The sequence below is a fragment of the Plectropomus leopardus genome, chromosome 3, assembly GCF_026936395.1.
Source record: "Plectropomus leopardus strain MGB_pleo_1.0 chromosome 3, ASM2693639v1, whole genome shotgun sequence".
NCBI lineage: Eukaryota > Metazoa > Chordata > Actinopteri > Perciformes > Serranidae > Plectropomus > Plectropomus leopardus.
In genome coordinates, this window is record NC_142178.1 from 41,304,481 (window position 1) to 41,320,000 (window position 15,520).

Below are 15,520 nucleotides of genomic sequence, written 5' to 3' on the forward strand. Positions count from 1 at the left end.
CCGGCGGGACTGCAGCTGAAAATATTGTTAAACATCAATAACAACAATAATAATGAAAATGGTCTAAATAATGAAGGTCTTCAGGTCCAGGTCTTGGGGTCCAGGTGAGTCTCAGACAGTGTTAGGTGACAGGTGACATTGCAGTTGTGAGTTTTGACATCATCGCTGCTGGTTGTTGGTTTTTGTTGGATTACAGATGTTTTGTGTGAATATTTAGCTGCTGGATGTGAATTCGGGGCTTCGCTGATAAAGAGCTCAAAGCCGCGTCAGTTTTTCCTGAACAAACGATGGTTGATGATGAAAACAGCTGTCAGAGGATCTGAATCAGACACGGGTGAGTGAATCAGACAGGTGAGTGATGACAGCAGGTCCAGATAATCAAGGACAGGAACTGAAACAACAGGAGACTAAAGTCTTTCAAAGTAAAACAGGAAACTTAAAGGGTTGAGGATAACTGATGTTCGAGGGCCTCCGGTGTGATGTATGTAGCCATAAATCAGTCTGTGGTGGCGGACCGAAGGTCTGTAAACATCCCGCTGAGGCTTTAGATCATCTAAAGAGTCCCTGAGATCACAGACTGTCATTCACACATCAGTCCGTCATGTGACACCTGAGCTGCTAATTTAACTGTTTATCAACGATAATACCGATCAATATCAGTAACTGCACACCTGCAGTCTGACTTTCAGACAGTCGGCATCAAACTGTGAGCAGAGCTCTGATCCATTCAGCAGTTTGTGTTTTTGTTACAGAGCCATGAAACACACATCTCACAAGTTTGTAATATTTCATTTTAATCACAAGAGCAAGTCTGTAAACACCGAGACCAGAACCAGTCTGAGACCAGAACCAGTCTGAGGATGTTTCCATCACATATTTACAGCCGAACATCAGAATACCAACAGAACAGTGAAGAGGAACTCGGCATCCAGCAGAGGGCAGCACAGGGCTTCAATGATGGGGTATCAGAGGGTACAGGAGGGGCATCAGCAGGTATGATGGGGTATCAGAGGGTACAGGAGGGGCATCAGCAGGTATGATGGGGTATCAGAGGGTACAGGAGGGGCATCAGCAGGTATGATGGGGTATCAGAGGGTACAGGAGGGGCATCAGCAGGTATGATGGGGTATCAGAGGGTACAGGGGAGTTATGATCAGTGTCAAAGGGTAAAGAAGAGTAAATATGGAAACTGGAAGTCTCTAAATGTGAGGCATCAGCTTGTTTCTAGCAGGCAGAAGTTGTACTATGTTTATTCGCATTGTCCCTATCAAATAACCTTTTTTAAATAATAAAAAATAATATATGAGGTACCAGAGGGTACAGAAGGGTCATGATGGGGGGTATCAAGAAGAAGGTTATCAGTCGATATCAGAGGGTGTCTGAGAAGATCTGTGTGTGTGTGTGTGTTTATGTGTGTGTGTGTGGGGGGGGGGGTGAGGGTTAGGGTTAGGGTTAGAGTTAGAGTGCTTCAGAGTCAATGATGGGTCTGGGGGGGGTCAGGTAGATGCCGACTTTTAAACGGAAATAAGTGATCGGGAAACGTTCATTCCCACATCAGCCTACTCTGTTAGAGGGGAGGAGAGGGTATCAGAGGGGAGGAGAGGGTATCAGAGTGGAGGAGAGGGTATCGGAGGGTATCAGAGGGGAGGAGAGGGTATCAGAGGGGAGGAGAGGGTATCAGAGGGTATCAGAGGGGAGGAGAGGGTATCGGAGGGGAGGAGAGGGTATCAGAGGGGAGGAGAGGGTATCGGAGGGTATCAGAGGGGAGGAGAGGGTATCAGAGGGGAGGAGAGGGTATCGGAGGGTATCAGAGGGGAGGAGAGGGTATCAGAGGGGAGGAGAGGGTATCGGAGGGTATCAGAGGGGAGGAGAGGGTATCAGAGGGAGGAGAGGGTATCAGAGGGTATCAGAGGGAGGAGAGGGTATCAGAGGGTATCAGAGGGAGGAGAGGGTAGCAGAGGGGAGGAGAGGGTATCGGAGGGTATCAGAGGGTATCAGAGGGGAGGAGAGGGTATCAGAGGGTATCAGAAGGGAGGAGAGGAGAGGAGAGGGTATCAGAGGGTATCGAGGGTATCAGAGGGTATCGAGGGTATCAGAGGGGAGGAGAGGGTATCAGAGGGTATCGAGGGTATCAGAGGGGAGGAGAGGGTATCAGAGGGTATCAGAGGGGAGGAGAGGGTATCAGAGGGTATCGAGGGTATCAGAGGGGAGGAGAGGGTATCAGAGGGGAGGAGAGGGTATCAGAGGGGAGGAGAGGCTATCAGAGGGTATCAGAGGGGAGGAGAGGGTATCAGAGGGTATCGAGGGTATCAGAGGGGAGGAGAGGGTATCAGAGGGGAGGAGAGGGTATCAGAGGGGAGGAGAGGGTATCGGAGGGTATCAGAGGGGAGGAGAGGGTATCAGAGGGGAGGAGAGGGTATCAGAGGGTATCAGAGGGGAGGAGAGGGTATAGGAGGGGAGGAGAGGGTATCAGAGGGAGGAGAGGGGATGGGAGGGTATCAGAGGGGAGGAGAGGGTATCAGAGGGGAGGAGAGGGTATCGGAGGGTATCAGAGGGGAGGAGAGGGTATCAGAGGGGAGGAGAGGGTATCGGAGGGTATCAGAGGGGAGGAGAGGGTATCAGAGGGGAGGAGAGGGTATCAGAGGGTATCAGAGGGGAGGAGAGGGTATCAGAGGGTATCAGAGGGGAGGAGAGGGTATCAGAGGGGAGGAGAGGGTATCGGAGGGTATCAGAGGGTATCAGAGGGGAGGAGAGGGTATCAGAGGGTATCAGAAGGGAGGAGAGGAGAGGAGAGGGTATCAGAGGGTATCGAGGGTATCAGAGGGTATCAGAGGGGAGGAGAGGGGATCAGAGGGTATCGAGGGTATCAGAGGGGAGGAGAGGGTATCAGAGGGTATCAGAGGGGAGGAGAGGGTATCAGAGGGTATCGAGGGTATCAGAGGGGAGGAGAGGGTATCAGAGGGGAGGAGAGGGTATCAGAGGGGAGGAGAGGGTATCAGAGGGGAGGAGAGGGTATCAGAGGCGAGGAGAGGCTATCAGAGGGTATCAGAGGGGAGGAGAGGGTATCAGAGGGTATCGAGGGTAGCAGAGGGGAGGAGAGGGTATCAGAGGGGAGGAGAGGGTATCAGAGGGTATCGAGGGTATCAGAGGGGAGGAGAGGGTATCAGAGGGTATCGAGGGTATCAGAGGGTATCAGAGGGTATCAGAGGGGAGGAGAGGGTATCGAGGGTATCAGAGGGTATCAGAGGGGAGGAGAGGGTATCAGAGGGGAGGAGAGGGTATCAGAGGGTATCAGAGGGTATCAGAGGGGAGGAGAGGGTATCAGAGGGGAGGAGAGGGTATCAGAGGGGAGGAGAGGGTATCAGAGGGTATCAGAGGGTATCAGAGGGTACAGACGTGGTATCCAGTCTGTTGCGGATTCCGAGACTAAGCTGAGGACGACTGAACGCTGATTCAATAAATAATAAAGCACCAAGCAGCAGCATTCAGTCTTTTCCATAATAATACATTGGTTTATACACTTCCTGTTCACACCTGGACTTCCTGTGAATGACAGGAAGTGGAGGCGGCAGAGAAGGCGTGGGTCTGTTGGACGGGTGAAGGATCAGAGTCTGTGGCTCAGCTCCAAACAACACCTCCTCCAGAACACTGCTGCAGCTCCATCAGGTAAAAAACACCTATTTACATCTGAGAAACGCTCTGGGACGGATGCTGGATCCAAACCTGCAGGACACCGATGGACAGACAGTGATGGACAGACACAGACGGACAGACACAGAGGGACAGACACAGAGACAGTCTGCGTCTGTTTGGTTTGGTTGGACAGTGAAGACTTCCTGGATGTTTGTCTCAGCTCAGATTGACTCTCTGTGTTTACTTGTGTTGTTGTCACAGTTTGGACGATCGAACCGGCTCTTTACCGCCCAAACACAAGAGGAAAGACTCGATGTGACTCGAGTGAGGACGAGTCCTCAGAGACTCGGTTAAAGGTGGATGTGTGTGATGATGAACCACAAAAAGCTTCGGCCGGGCGGCTGAGTGTTTGTGGATCTGCAGGTTTGGATCTTCAGGTTCTTGAGCGTCTCGGCCGCAGTCGAGTCTGAACTCAAACCCGTCACCTGTCTGTTTAACCCTTTAACTCCTGGATCACCGTCAGTGTCTCTGTGCTGCTTTCGGACACCTTTAATGAGCACCTGCGACACTTGTGACACCTGAGAAAACTGGTTTGATTTCCCTCAAAAACACTCAACAGAAAAACCTGAAACTGGAAAAGAAATGTCCCACAAACAGCAAAAAACTAGTAAAAGACAGCAACCTGAAAATATTAATAAATATTATCAAAAATCAAAAATGTCAAGAAAACTTTATTTATTCTTCTCTTAGCTGTCTATTTAAAATAATGTGACAGAAACAAATCTTTTCAGCACCTTCTTGAGGTCATTTTACTGTTTTTTGTTTGTTTTTTACTTTTTCTTGTGCTTTTTAGGTAACTTTCTTTGAACTTTTTACTAATTTGTTGTTATTTTTTGGGTCATTTCTCGTCACCCTCCTCCCACGTTTTTTAAAAGACATGGGTCATCTGCTCAGGCATCAAAGGGTTAATCTGCTCAGGTATCAAAGGGTTAAAGAGGAGATAACACGTGTTAGTCTTAGCTCCTGCAGGTTGCTGTCAGTGATTGGCTGTGATAAGATACCTGTAGCCACGCCCACCTGTGATGTCACCATGTGCTGGACTACACCTGAAGGTCTGCAGAGAAAAGTCTGAGCAACAAAACACGAGAGACTCGACTGCAGCTGTTATACCCTGTCTGAGAGTGTGTGTGTGTGTGTGTGTCTGCAATGTATGTGTGTGTGTGTCTGCAATGAGTGTGTGTGTCTGAAGTGTGTGTGTACGTGTGTGTGTGTCTGCACTGTGTGTGTGTGTGTGTGTGTGTCTGAAGTGTGTGTGTACGTGTGTCTGCAATGAGTGTGTGTGTCTGAAGTGTGTGTGTCCACATGATAAGCTCTCAGCAGCCTTTGGGGGGCGCTGTGGTGCACAGACACACTTCTGTCGTACAAACACTTTGCTCCGGAGTAAAAAGTGAACACGTTTTAGAGACTCAACGCCGGTGGCTGCACCTGGAGGCCCCGCCCCCCGTAGTGCCCACCCCCTTCCTGCGTGGTCAGCGGCAGCTCAGACGGAGGACTCGCGGGCGGTTTTGGAGCGCAGGGCTCCAGTGCGGCTCAGGAAGGGGAAGGTAGTGCCGAGGCAGCCGGCGGCCACGGCAAGCCCGAGGCTGGCCCAGGCGCAGCAGATGGACCAGCCATAACCGTGGTCGACGTCTGCCGGCAGCCCGTAGATGAAGGGAGGGTTCCTGGAGAGGTCGTAGGTCACGCTGGCTGCGTAGGTGCACAGAGAGATGGTGCAGAAGATCCCTGCAGGAGACACCAGAGGAGAGATGCTTTGTCGTCATGGTAACAGACTGCAGGAGTATTAAAGGCACTTTTCAGTCTTTTTGACCACTTTCACACGACATGTCACATTCACACATTCACACGCTGGTGGCCGAGGCTGCGGTACATGGTACCTGACTGGCTGCTGCTCTGACCTCACAGGCTGTTTCCTGATGTGAGTGCTGACGGTCACCAGCAGAGGGAGACACACACACACACACAGTCTTATCACGATAATTTCTTTCATATCAGTCAATATCAATATTTATCACGATATCCATCAAATCAGTATTTCTTTGGAGCTTAAAGGTCCCTTTGACTCCTCAGTGAGATATGAAAATATCATCAGGTTAATTTTGGTTTAAATATTTATTTTCTGTCAGACATTGAACATGACAAATATACTGTAGAGCAGCATCACCAGCTGGAGGACCTATTCTACTAAAACTCACAGAGGTCCAGGTACTAAAATGTCCTCCCAGCAAAGGTCCGAGCCTCATACCTAAAATCAATACCACCATTAAATGAACATTTTACTTTGATTATGATTAATGAACAATTATTTTTCTTTTTTTGTGGTTTGTTTTTTGCCCTCATAGTTCACTGACACAGTGTCATGTGACCATGGTGTGTTGGAGTGTAATTAACATTTGATTTATTATTATTTATTAAACTTTCCATCATTATATAAAAATGAAAAGCTCCAGCTGAAACAAACTTCAGTAAATTTAAGCACATTGTGCTGATAATAGGCCAACCTCTCCTGACTGCAGGACTCTGACTTCAGCTTCTGTCAAACTTCTGTGCTGTTAATCATTTTACTCAGGAATTAAAAACTTTTGAGTCGGCCTACTTCTCCTATAGCTGCCGACAGCCTGCCGACATTCACAGTTAGAGAAAGGCTGAAAATAAGCTCATGTGCTTGTGGCCCCCAAAAAATTACATCTGCCCCTGGTAATAATAATGAGAGCTCAGCGCGAGCGGCCGGATGAGACACGGAGCGATGCGTCCTGGTGTTTCTAAATAATTCATCCAAAGTCTGATTAAAGCTGAAACTAACACAAAGTCGTCTGTAGAGTCTAAAGAAGTCACTTTCACCTCTGCAGATGTGTCTGTTTCAGACACTTTGGTGCTGTGAGGAGAAGCTGCGCTCTGTTTGTCTGTCTCACTGCGCTGCTGTCGGATGCTGTGGCTGTCAAACACTCAGCTGTTCGACAGTCAAAGTCCTTCACTGCATTTGGTTCTCTGCGGCTCTATTCTTATTATCATTGGCTGTTTGTGTTGTCTGTTAAAACATGGCTGGAATGCGTTATATCGACTACGTCTCATATTTCAATCAAGGAAAAGTTATTCTGCGATTGATATTATCATTTTATCGCCCAGCCCTACTCTCAGGTGTGTGATTTGAGGTGTGATGACGATGAATCTTGATAATACAGCAGATATCTGAGTGACAGTCTCCCTTCAGCTCTATGAACAAACATCTGCAAAGCTGATTGGTCCAAGCTGACTGTTTACCTAATGCTCAAATCTCATTCGTCCAAACTCACTGTTTATCTGTTGCTTAAATTTTATTGGTCCAAAGTGCTCGCACTACAAAAAGAAACCAGAACCAGAGTCTTGTCACGCAGCCTCCAGTCTCTGCACACAGATCATCGACCAATCAGAAAGTAGCTGATTTGATCCCCGACAGGCCAAGATAGCGTGAATGTTGACCTGATGGTGTGTGAATGTTGATCTGATGGTGTGTGAATGTTGATCTGATGGTGTGTGAATGTTGACCTGATGGTGAGAGAATGTTGGCCTGATGGTGTGTGAATGCTGACCTGGTGGTGTGTGAATGTTGATCTGATGGTGTGTGAATGTTGACCTGATAGTGTGTGAGTTGACCTGATTGTGTGTGAATGTTGATCTGGTGTGTTACCTGCCATGAGGAACAGCAGGCCGGAGACGTGCTGCGTCAGACTCTCCTCCCAGAAGAACCCCACCGATGCCACGATACTCCCACACAGCAGGACCGCCGCTGCCATTCCCAGGAAGCCCGCTGTGATGCGCCGCAGGTCTACGGGACGATACACACATCAAACATGCATTATACACGCAGACATCTCTGTCGTTCTGAAGTTGTGTTCTCGTCTCACAGCTGAGAAAAATAACTTTCTGTTGTTCATTTGAATTGTTGTGTCCTGAACTGCCACAAAAATATAAATTACTTGATTTAACTTCACACACACACATGCCCGCACACACGCGCACACACACACACACACACACACACACACACACAGCGGGCTGTCAGTAATAAGCGGTAAATGAGCAAACAGACAGAGTGTTGCCGTGGTAACTACTGTCCCTGTGTACTGTTACATAACGCTGTCATGGCATGTTTCCTTGGCAACGGGTGACACGCAGCGAGGAGGCCTGCAGATATATCAGCACAAAGAACTCTTCAACTTATCATCCATTATCAGTACTCAATGATCTATAATCAATAATCTATGATCTACAATATATAATCAGCAATCAATGATCTATAATCAATAATCTATAATCTACAATATATAATTAATAACCTATGTTCTACGATCTCTAATCAGTAATTAATAATGACCGCAGCATTTTAGTCGTTCAGTCGTCATATTGTTCAATAATTCACATGACTGAACGACCTTTTAAAGAACCTCAGTAACACTTTCTATGAAGCACAGGTCTGTAATTCATTCATTCATTCATTATGACGCATTATACTCATTATCTGTTATAATGTCTCTATAGTGTTGTATAATCATTGTTATAATCATAGTTATCTATGAAGCTGACTCGCTTGTGTGTGTGTGTGTGTGTGTGTGTGTGTGTGTGTGTGTGTGCATACGCAGCAAGTGCCACTCGTCCTGTTGGATGGTCCTGGTCAGGTTCAGAGGGATGTTCCTCAGTCTGATTGGCTGAGAGAAGTGATACTTGACGGCTGTGCAGCGATCCGCAATACCTGCAGAGGAGAGAGAGAGAGACAGGTGATCAGCTGATCATGTGATGAGGTGATCATGTGCCCTGGGGCCATGAGCAGCGCAGTGGTGTAATAATGAAAACAAACAGTCTGCTCCAGTAAACAAACAGCACACATTTTAATATCAGAGCAGATGATTCACAACGCCACACCTGACGTTATTATTATTATTATCATCATTATTATCATCATCATCATCATCATCATCATCATTATCATTATTATTACTATCATCATTATTATTATTATCATTATTATCATTATTATTACTATCATCATTATTATCATCATCATCATTATTATTACTATCATCATTATTATTATCATTATTATCATTATTATTACTATCATCATTATTATTATTATCATTATTATCATTATTATTACTATCATCATTATTATTATTATCATTATTATCATTATTATTACTATCATCATTATTATTATTATTATCATTATTAGTAATAGGGCTGAGGGTCACAGTGTATGATTTGATTGTCCGTCAACATTCACACCTGTCAGTACCCTTGACGGCAGAGTCGGGCTCTGCTGGTGCCTCTGGATCTGTTGTTGTTGTGCTGCCGCAGGGATCGATGGCTCTAATCTGATCTGAGTTCAGCCTCCAGCCTAATGCGGTGTAATGATATGTAACATACTGTAATGTTATTAGGGGCGCTGTAATCTGATGTGAGGTCCGCCTCCTCTCGGCTCGCCGACACTTTGACCTCCAGGTTTCAGGTCGGCTCGCTGCCAGAGACTGCAGAGACCAAAACTGCAGACATCATCGTGACCAGAGAGCTCTTCATCCTGCAGTTTCTGCTCCGCTTCTCACAGTCCCACACCAGTCTGAGACCAGTCCCACACCAGTCTGAGACCAGTCCCACACCAGTCCCACACCAGTCCAACACCAGTCTGAGACCAGTCCCACACCAGTCCCACACCAGTCCCACACCAGTCCCACACCAGTCCAACACCAGTCTGAGACCAGTCCCACACCAGTCTGAGACCAGTCCCACACCAGTCCAACACCAGTCTGAGACCAGTCCCACACCAGTCCAACACCAGTCTGAGACCAGTCTGGGACTAGTCTCACACCAGTCCTAGACCAGGCAGAAACCACTGTAAAAACCAGTTTGAAACCAGTCTGAAACTAGTCTGAAACCAGTATAAACCAGTATAGCAGTCTGTTGAGTCAAGTTGGGTTTTATGAATTATGAATTTTATACATAAATATATTTTGACCAAATATTTGCAAAACAATCACCAGCAGGTGGTAACCATTAAGTCATAAACAGCCTCTGATTGGTCAGTGAGTTATAAACAGCCTCTGATTGGTCAGTGAGTTATAAACAGCCTCTGATTGGTCAGTGAGTCATAAACAGCCTCTGATTGGTCAGTGAGTTATAAACAGCCTCTGATTGGTCAGTAAAGGTGGAGCAGCTTTGCTCCTCAACAGGTAAAAGTGTCCTCGGTTCATTATTGACCCAGACTCAAACTGATTTGGGGTCCTGATTCTTGTCTTCGGCGTTTCCTGTGAAATGAATGTTGCTCCTGCAGCTTTTATTCGTCATGTCAACGTGTTGATAGTGTTTTATTTTTATTCACATTTATATATTTAACTCTACTTTTAAAGAGTTAATACATTATTTTTACCTCTGCAATAAAAAACCCTCCTGTCATGTCTCTGACCGTCCTTTTATAAAACACACCAGTCTCTGACAGTCACAGAGAGACGGACGCTGGGACAGAAGTCCAGAGACAAAGACGAACGTCCCGCTATTCAGAAACATCAGGTCTCACCGGCGACAGCGTCAGCCGTGACAGTCTCAGCTGTGACTGACAGCTTTCAGGTGTCAAGTCTGACTGTGTGTATATATAAATACATACATATATACACACAGGGAGACATGAGACACACAGACAGACAGAGAGACAGACAGATATCAAAAGGTGCATGTTACATTCTGATTTGGAGGTTGATTGCCATAGCAACGATCAAAGCTTTGAAGCTTTAACACTTCGAGTCGGCCAACCATGAAGAAAACAAAGACCACAATACACCTGAAAATACTACAAAACCCAGCAGACTGCAGGCTGACACATGACAGTGGACACCATATCCCATAATCCTCCAGTACTACACGCTCATAACTCCTCTGTGATGCTCATTAGAATCAACATCAGGCCATTAAATGGTTAATATACCATTACATAAAGTGTGTGTACAGGATGTATCTGTATGTGCCATATCAGCACACACACACACACACACAAATATATATAAATATATATATATATATATATATATATATATATATAAAGACAGAGATAGATAGACATTACAGTACACAGTATGTATGTATATGTAGCCTGCAGTATCTACTGTGTACATTTAACAGATAATATGATAGATATACACAGTCTGTATATATACATATATCTATCTATCTATATATCTATATATATATATATATAGAGAGAGAGAGAGAGAGAGAGTTAGATCTAGATATATGAATCCATGAATATATTACTAATGTTATTGTTGACAGTATAATATAGGTGTGAATGCAGTATATAAGTATGGTATACACAGTCCTTTCAGTATATATTCATATGTTGTGTGTATATGTGTAGTATGTATATAATAATGTATTGTGACCGACCCGGGTGGATGAGCTTGTTGGTGTTTGGCTCCATGAAAAAATGGATGATGTTATTATTTACAGTATATATATATATATATATATATATATATATATATGCTGTATATATGCAGCCTGCAGTACATGTACACACAGTGTGCAGTATATCAAAATATGCTCTGAGTATATACAGTACATATATGTTTACCGCGGTCGATGAGCTTGTCGATGTCCGGGTCCAGGCCCTTGAAGTAGCACTTCCTCCAGAGGCCGGAGTGCGCGGAGAACAGCGGCCTGCCGCACTCGGTCTCCAGGATGCCCATCCCCAGGATGGCCCGCCAGTTCTCCAGCAGCTCCTCCTCTCTGCTGCCCACATGCACCGGCTTCATCAGCGCCACGTCCCGGTGCCGCGCGCCGCCGCCGCCGGTGTCCACCAGCGGCAGGTGGTAGATGGGCATCTCCCGGTTCTTCTGGTCGTTGGAGTCGGATCCGGCGCGGTCGCAGTTGTCCTTGTGCCGGCGGGTGTCGGTCTCGTACCAGTGGTCGGTGGAGATGGCGGTGACCAGCAGCAGCAGCGACAGCACGCTGAGCGCCAGGCTCACCGCGGACACCGTCACCGTCACCGGCCGGGCGCGCTCCATGGCCGGGACATGGACCGACACGCTCCCGGAGCAGGTCCCGGTGCTAGGGCTCTTCCCGCCGCTGCTTCCGTTACTGGGCATCTTCTGCGGCCATTCTCGCGCCCGTCAGCCGTTCACCGTCTGCCCGCGAGAGCGCTGTTGTCATGCCGACTGACACACCGTCACGGCTGCGTCAAGGTGACGGCAGGTAGACCGCTGCGGCACCGGAAACGCACCGGCATGGCCTTCAAAATAAAGCAGAGCACAGCAGCCGCAGGGCGGACTCAATAATGATAATAACAACACCAGCAATACAGCGGATAGTAATTACAATGATGATAACAACAACAACAAAAATAATAACAATCAGCTGATCTGAGCATTGTCAACTACAACATCAGAGAAAAATAAATACTACAGGCTGTGTTATGACATCACATATGTGTGGTCATCATTTTAAAAAAAAATTACAGAAGTTCCTTTAACATCTTATTATGAAAGCATTCACATATTCACACATCATCACATCAACATTCAAACATCAACACGCCAACATTCACACATCAACACATCAGCATTCACACATCAACAATGTCAACACATCAACATTCATACATCAACACATAGACAATTACACATTAACATATCAACATTCACACATCAACAAATTAACATTCACACATCAACAACATCAACGTTCACACATCAACACATTAACATTCACACATCAACACATTAACATTTACATATCAACCCATCAACATTCACACATCAACACATTCACATTTACACATCAACATATCAACATTCACACATCAACACACCAACATTCACACATCAACATTCACACATCAACACATTAACATTTACACATCAACATATCAACATTCACACATCAACACACCAACATTCACACATCAACATTCTCACATCAACAAATTAACATTCACACATCAATACACCAACATTTACACATCAACATTCAAACATCAACACATTAACATTCACACATCAACAACATCAAAATTCACACATCAGCGTTCACACATCAACACATTAACATTTACACATCAACCCATCAACATTCACACATCAACACACCAACATTTACACATCAACACATCAATATTCACACATCAACCCATCAACATTCACACATCAACACATCAGCATTCACGCATCAACAACATCAACACATCAACATTCACACATCAACACATAGACAATTACACATTAACATATCAACATTCACACATCAACAAATTAACATTCACACATCAATACACCAACATTCACACATCAACACATCAACATTCACACATCAGCACATCAACATTCACACATCAACACGTCACTATTCACACATCAACAAATTTACATTCACACATCAATACACCAACATTTACACATCAACATTCAAACATCAACACATTAACATTCACACATCAACAACATCAACAGTCACACATCAGCGTTCACACATCAACACATTAACATTTACACATCAACTCATCAACATTCACACATCAACACATTAACATTTACACATCAACCCATCAACATTCACACATCAACCCATCAACACTCACACATCAACACATTAACATTTACACATCAACCCATCAACACTCACACATCAACACATTAACATTCACACATCAACATTCAAACATCAACACATTAACATTCACACATCAACAACATCAACAGTCACACATCAGCGTTCACACATCAACACACCAACATTTACACACCAGCACATCAACATTCACACATCAACACATTAACATTCAAACATCAGCACTGACACACCTGCAGCACATGACCATACTAGAAATCCACAGCAACGGCCTTCAAAATAAAAGGATCAATATAAACCATTTGTGAGTTCAGAATTATTTTAATACTGAAAACAAATATGAAGTTTTAATGAAGGGCTGTAGGCAGGAGGAGCAGTCTGTGTGAGGAGGTGTAAGAAGCTGTAAGGTGTGTGGAGGTGTGAGGAGGTGCAGAGAGTTGTGAGGAGGAGTGAGGAGGTGTAAGAAGCTGTGAGGTGTGTGGAGGTGTGAGAAGGTGCAGGGAGGTGTGAGGAGGAGTGTGGAGGTGTGAGGAGAAGTGAGGAGGTGCAGGGAGGTGTGAGGAGGAGTGAGGAGGTGTAAGAAGCTGTGAGGTGTGTGGAGGTGTGAGGAGGTGCAGGGAGGTGTGAGGAGGAGTAAGGAGGTGTAAGAAGCTGTGAGGTGTGTGGAGGTGTGCGGAGGTGCAGGGAGGTGTGAGGAGTGAGGAGGTGTAAGAACCTGTGAGGTGTGAGGAGGTGCAGGGAGGTGTGAGGAGTGAGGAGGTGTAAGAAGCTGTGAGGTGTGTGGAGGTGTGAGGAGGTGCAGGGAGGTGTGGGGAGGTGCAGGGAGGTGTGAGGAGGAGTAAGGAGGTGTAAGAAGCTGTGAGGTGTGTGGAGGCGTGAGGAGGTGCAGGGAGATGTGAGGAGGAGTGAGGAGGTGTAAGAAGTTGAGAGGTGTGTGGAGGTGTGAGGAGGTGCAGGGAGGTGTGAGGAGGTGTGAGGAGCTGTGAGGTGTGAGTGACTTTTATTTTGAAATCGCAGACTGGAAGTGCTGATGTGACATCACGGCGGGAGACTTGACGGTGTGGCGCCTCCTCGGTGAGCTGGGTGTGATCCGGCTGGTCCCTTCACACCTAGATCCATGCTTCACACCGACACAGAGGACATCATGACATCATCAATACAGAAACCATATTGATCCTATTGATGACATCAGCACGTGATCATGAGCCGCGATCAGCTGATCAGCTGATTCTCACAACAAAAATAACAACAGAACTACACAAGTACACAGAGCGTGTATCAATATGCACAGAGACTGACTGAACGCTGCAGACTGTGTACAAGTACACACAGAGTATATAAATATAGTATAAATACTGCTTTCAGAGCTGCTTTCATCCCTGTTTTTTGGGGGGGGGGTCTTAGCCCCTCCCTGCCTCGCCCATTGAGTCTTTTCACAATAAAAGTAGGAAGTACTAAAGTAAGTTTAACTGGTCTGAGCTGACAGAGACATAAACTTTATTTACAGCTGAGTTTTGGTAAATAAGGACACCGCAGGAGCAGCGTTGACCCGGCGTCTGTCTGCGGTTGCGGCGCCCGGGTGAGGCTGGACATGTCATAGCTGAATGCAGACGCAGGTGCTGGTCTGATGTCGGTTTTTACCTGAGAGGTAGACCTGAATGATATATTTTTACCAAAACTAATTTTCAAATCATTTGTTGTTGCCTTTTTCTTTTTCTAATTTCTTGTGATTTCAGAAACATTTCTGACCCAGCTGCTCGTTTCCGTCTCCATGTTTTTCAAAGAGATCAGTTTGCTCAGACTTTAAAGAGTTAAACTTTAAAATATTCAATCAGACAAAACTGACACCTGAGGACACCTGTGGACTCACCTGAATCAGGACGCGATTACTGCGTCCTCACAAACATGTCTCAACTTCCTGTTTGACGTAAACACCAGATTGTTGGTCAGCAGCTGGTGGCCCTGTTGTTTCCTGTGTCCTGGCATGACATCATAGAGCAGCGGGAGTATTCATTGGTCGGTGCGGAGCAGTGCATTCTGGTAGTCGTGGTTTTTCTGCCACAGTCCTTTTTTTCTGCTTCCTGCTCAGTGACGAATTATTTAACAGTGTCTGTCTCTGCCGCAGAGACAGAGGACTAGTCTGTCCCTGTTCAAACCTGCAGGGACACACAGGAGGATGTCCAGCTGATGAGGACATCTGTCTGTCTCTGTCTGTGAGGACGAGGTGTGCGGTGTCTCCGTG

At 45.9% G+C, this 15,520-nt stretch overlaps 1 protein-coding gene and 1 long non-coding RNA gene across 3 annotated transcripts in view; one reads left to right on the plus strand and one right to left on the minus strand.

Moving 5' to 3' along the window:
* Nucleotides 1-3,691, plus strand: LOC148190097 (uncharacterized). Its single transcript, XR_015776098.1, has 3 exons — nucleotides 1-104; nucleotides 218-334; nucleotides 3,557-3,691. It is a non-coding gene; the product is annotated as an uncharacterized LOC148190097 (long non-coding RNA).
* tmem178a (transmembrane protein 178a) overlaps nucleotides 3,208-15,520 on the minus strand; it is a 24,733-nt gene continuing 12,420 nt past the window's right edge. For both annotated transcript variants that reach the window (XM_088075091.1, XM_088075090.1), the window contains exons 3-6: nucleotides 11,288-11,944; nucleotides 8,306-8,419; nucleotides 7,358-7,495; nucleotides 3,208-5,415 (exon numbers count right to left, since the gene is read on the minus strand). In XM_088075091.1, coding sequence (XP_087931217.1) covers nucleotides 5,174-5,415; nucleotides 7,358-7,495; nucleotides 8,306-8,419; nucleotides 11,288-11,801 — 1,008 coding nt within the window. In that variant the 5' untranslated portion in view covers nucleotides 11,802-11,944 and the 3' untranslated portion in view covers nucleotides 3,208-5,173. The remainder of the gene's footprint in view (nucleotides 5,416-7,357; nucleotides 7,496-8,305; nucleotides 8,420-11,287; nucleotides 11,945-15,520) is intronic.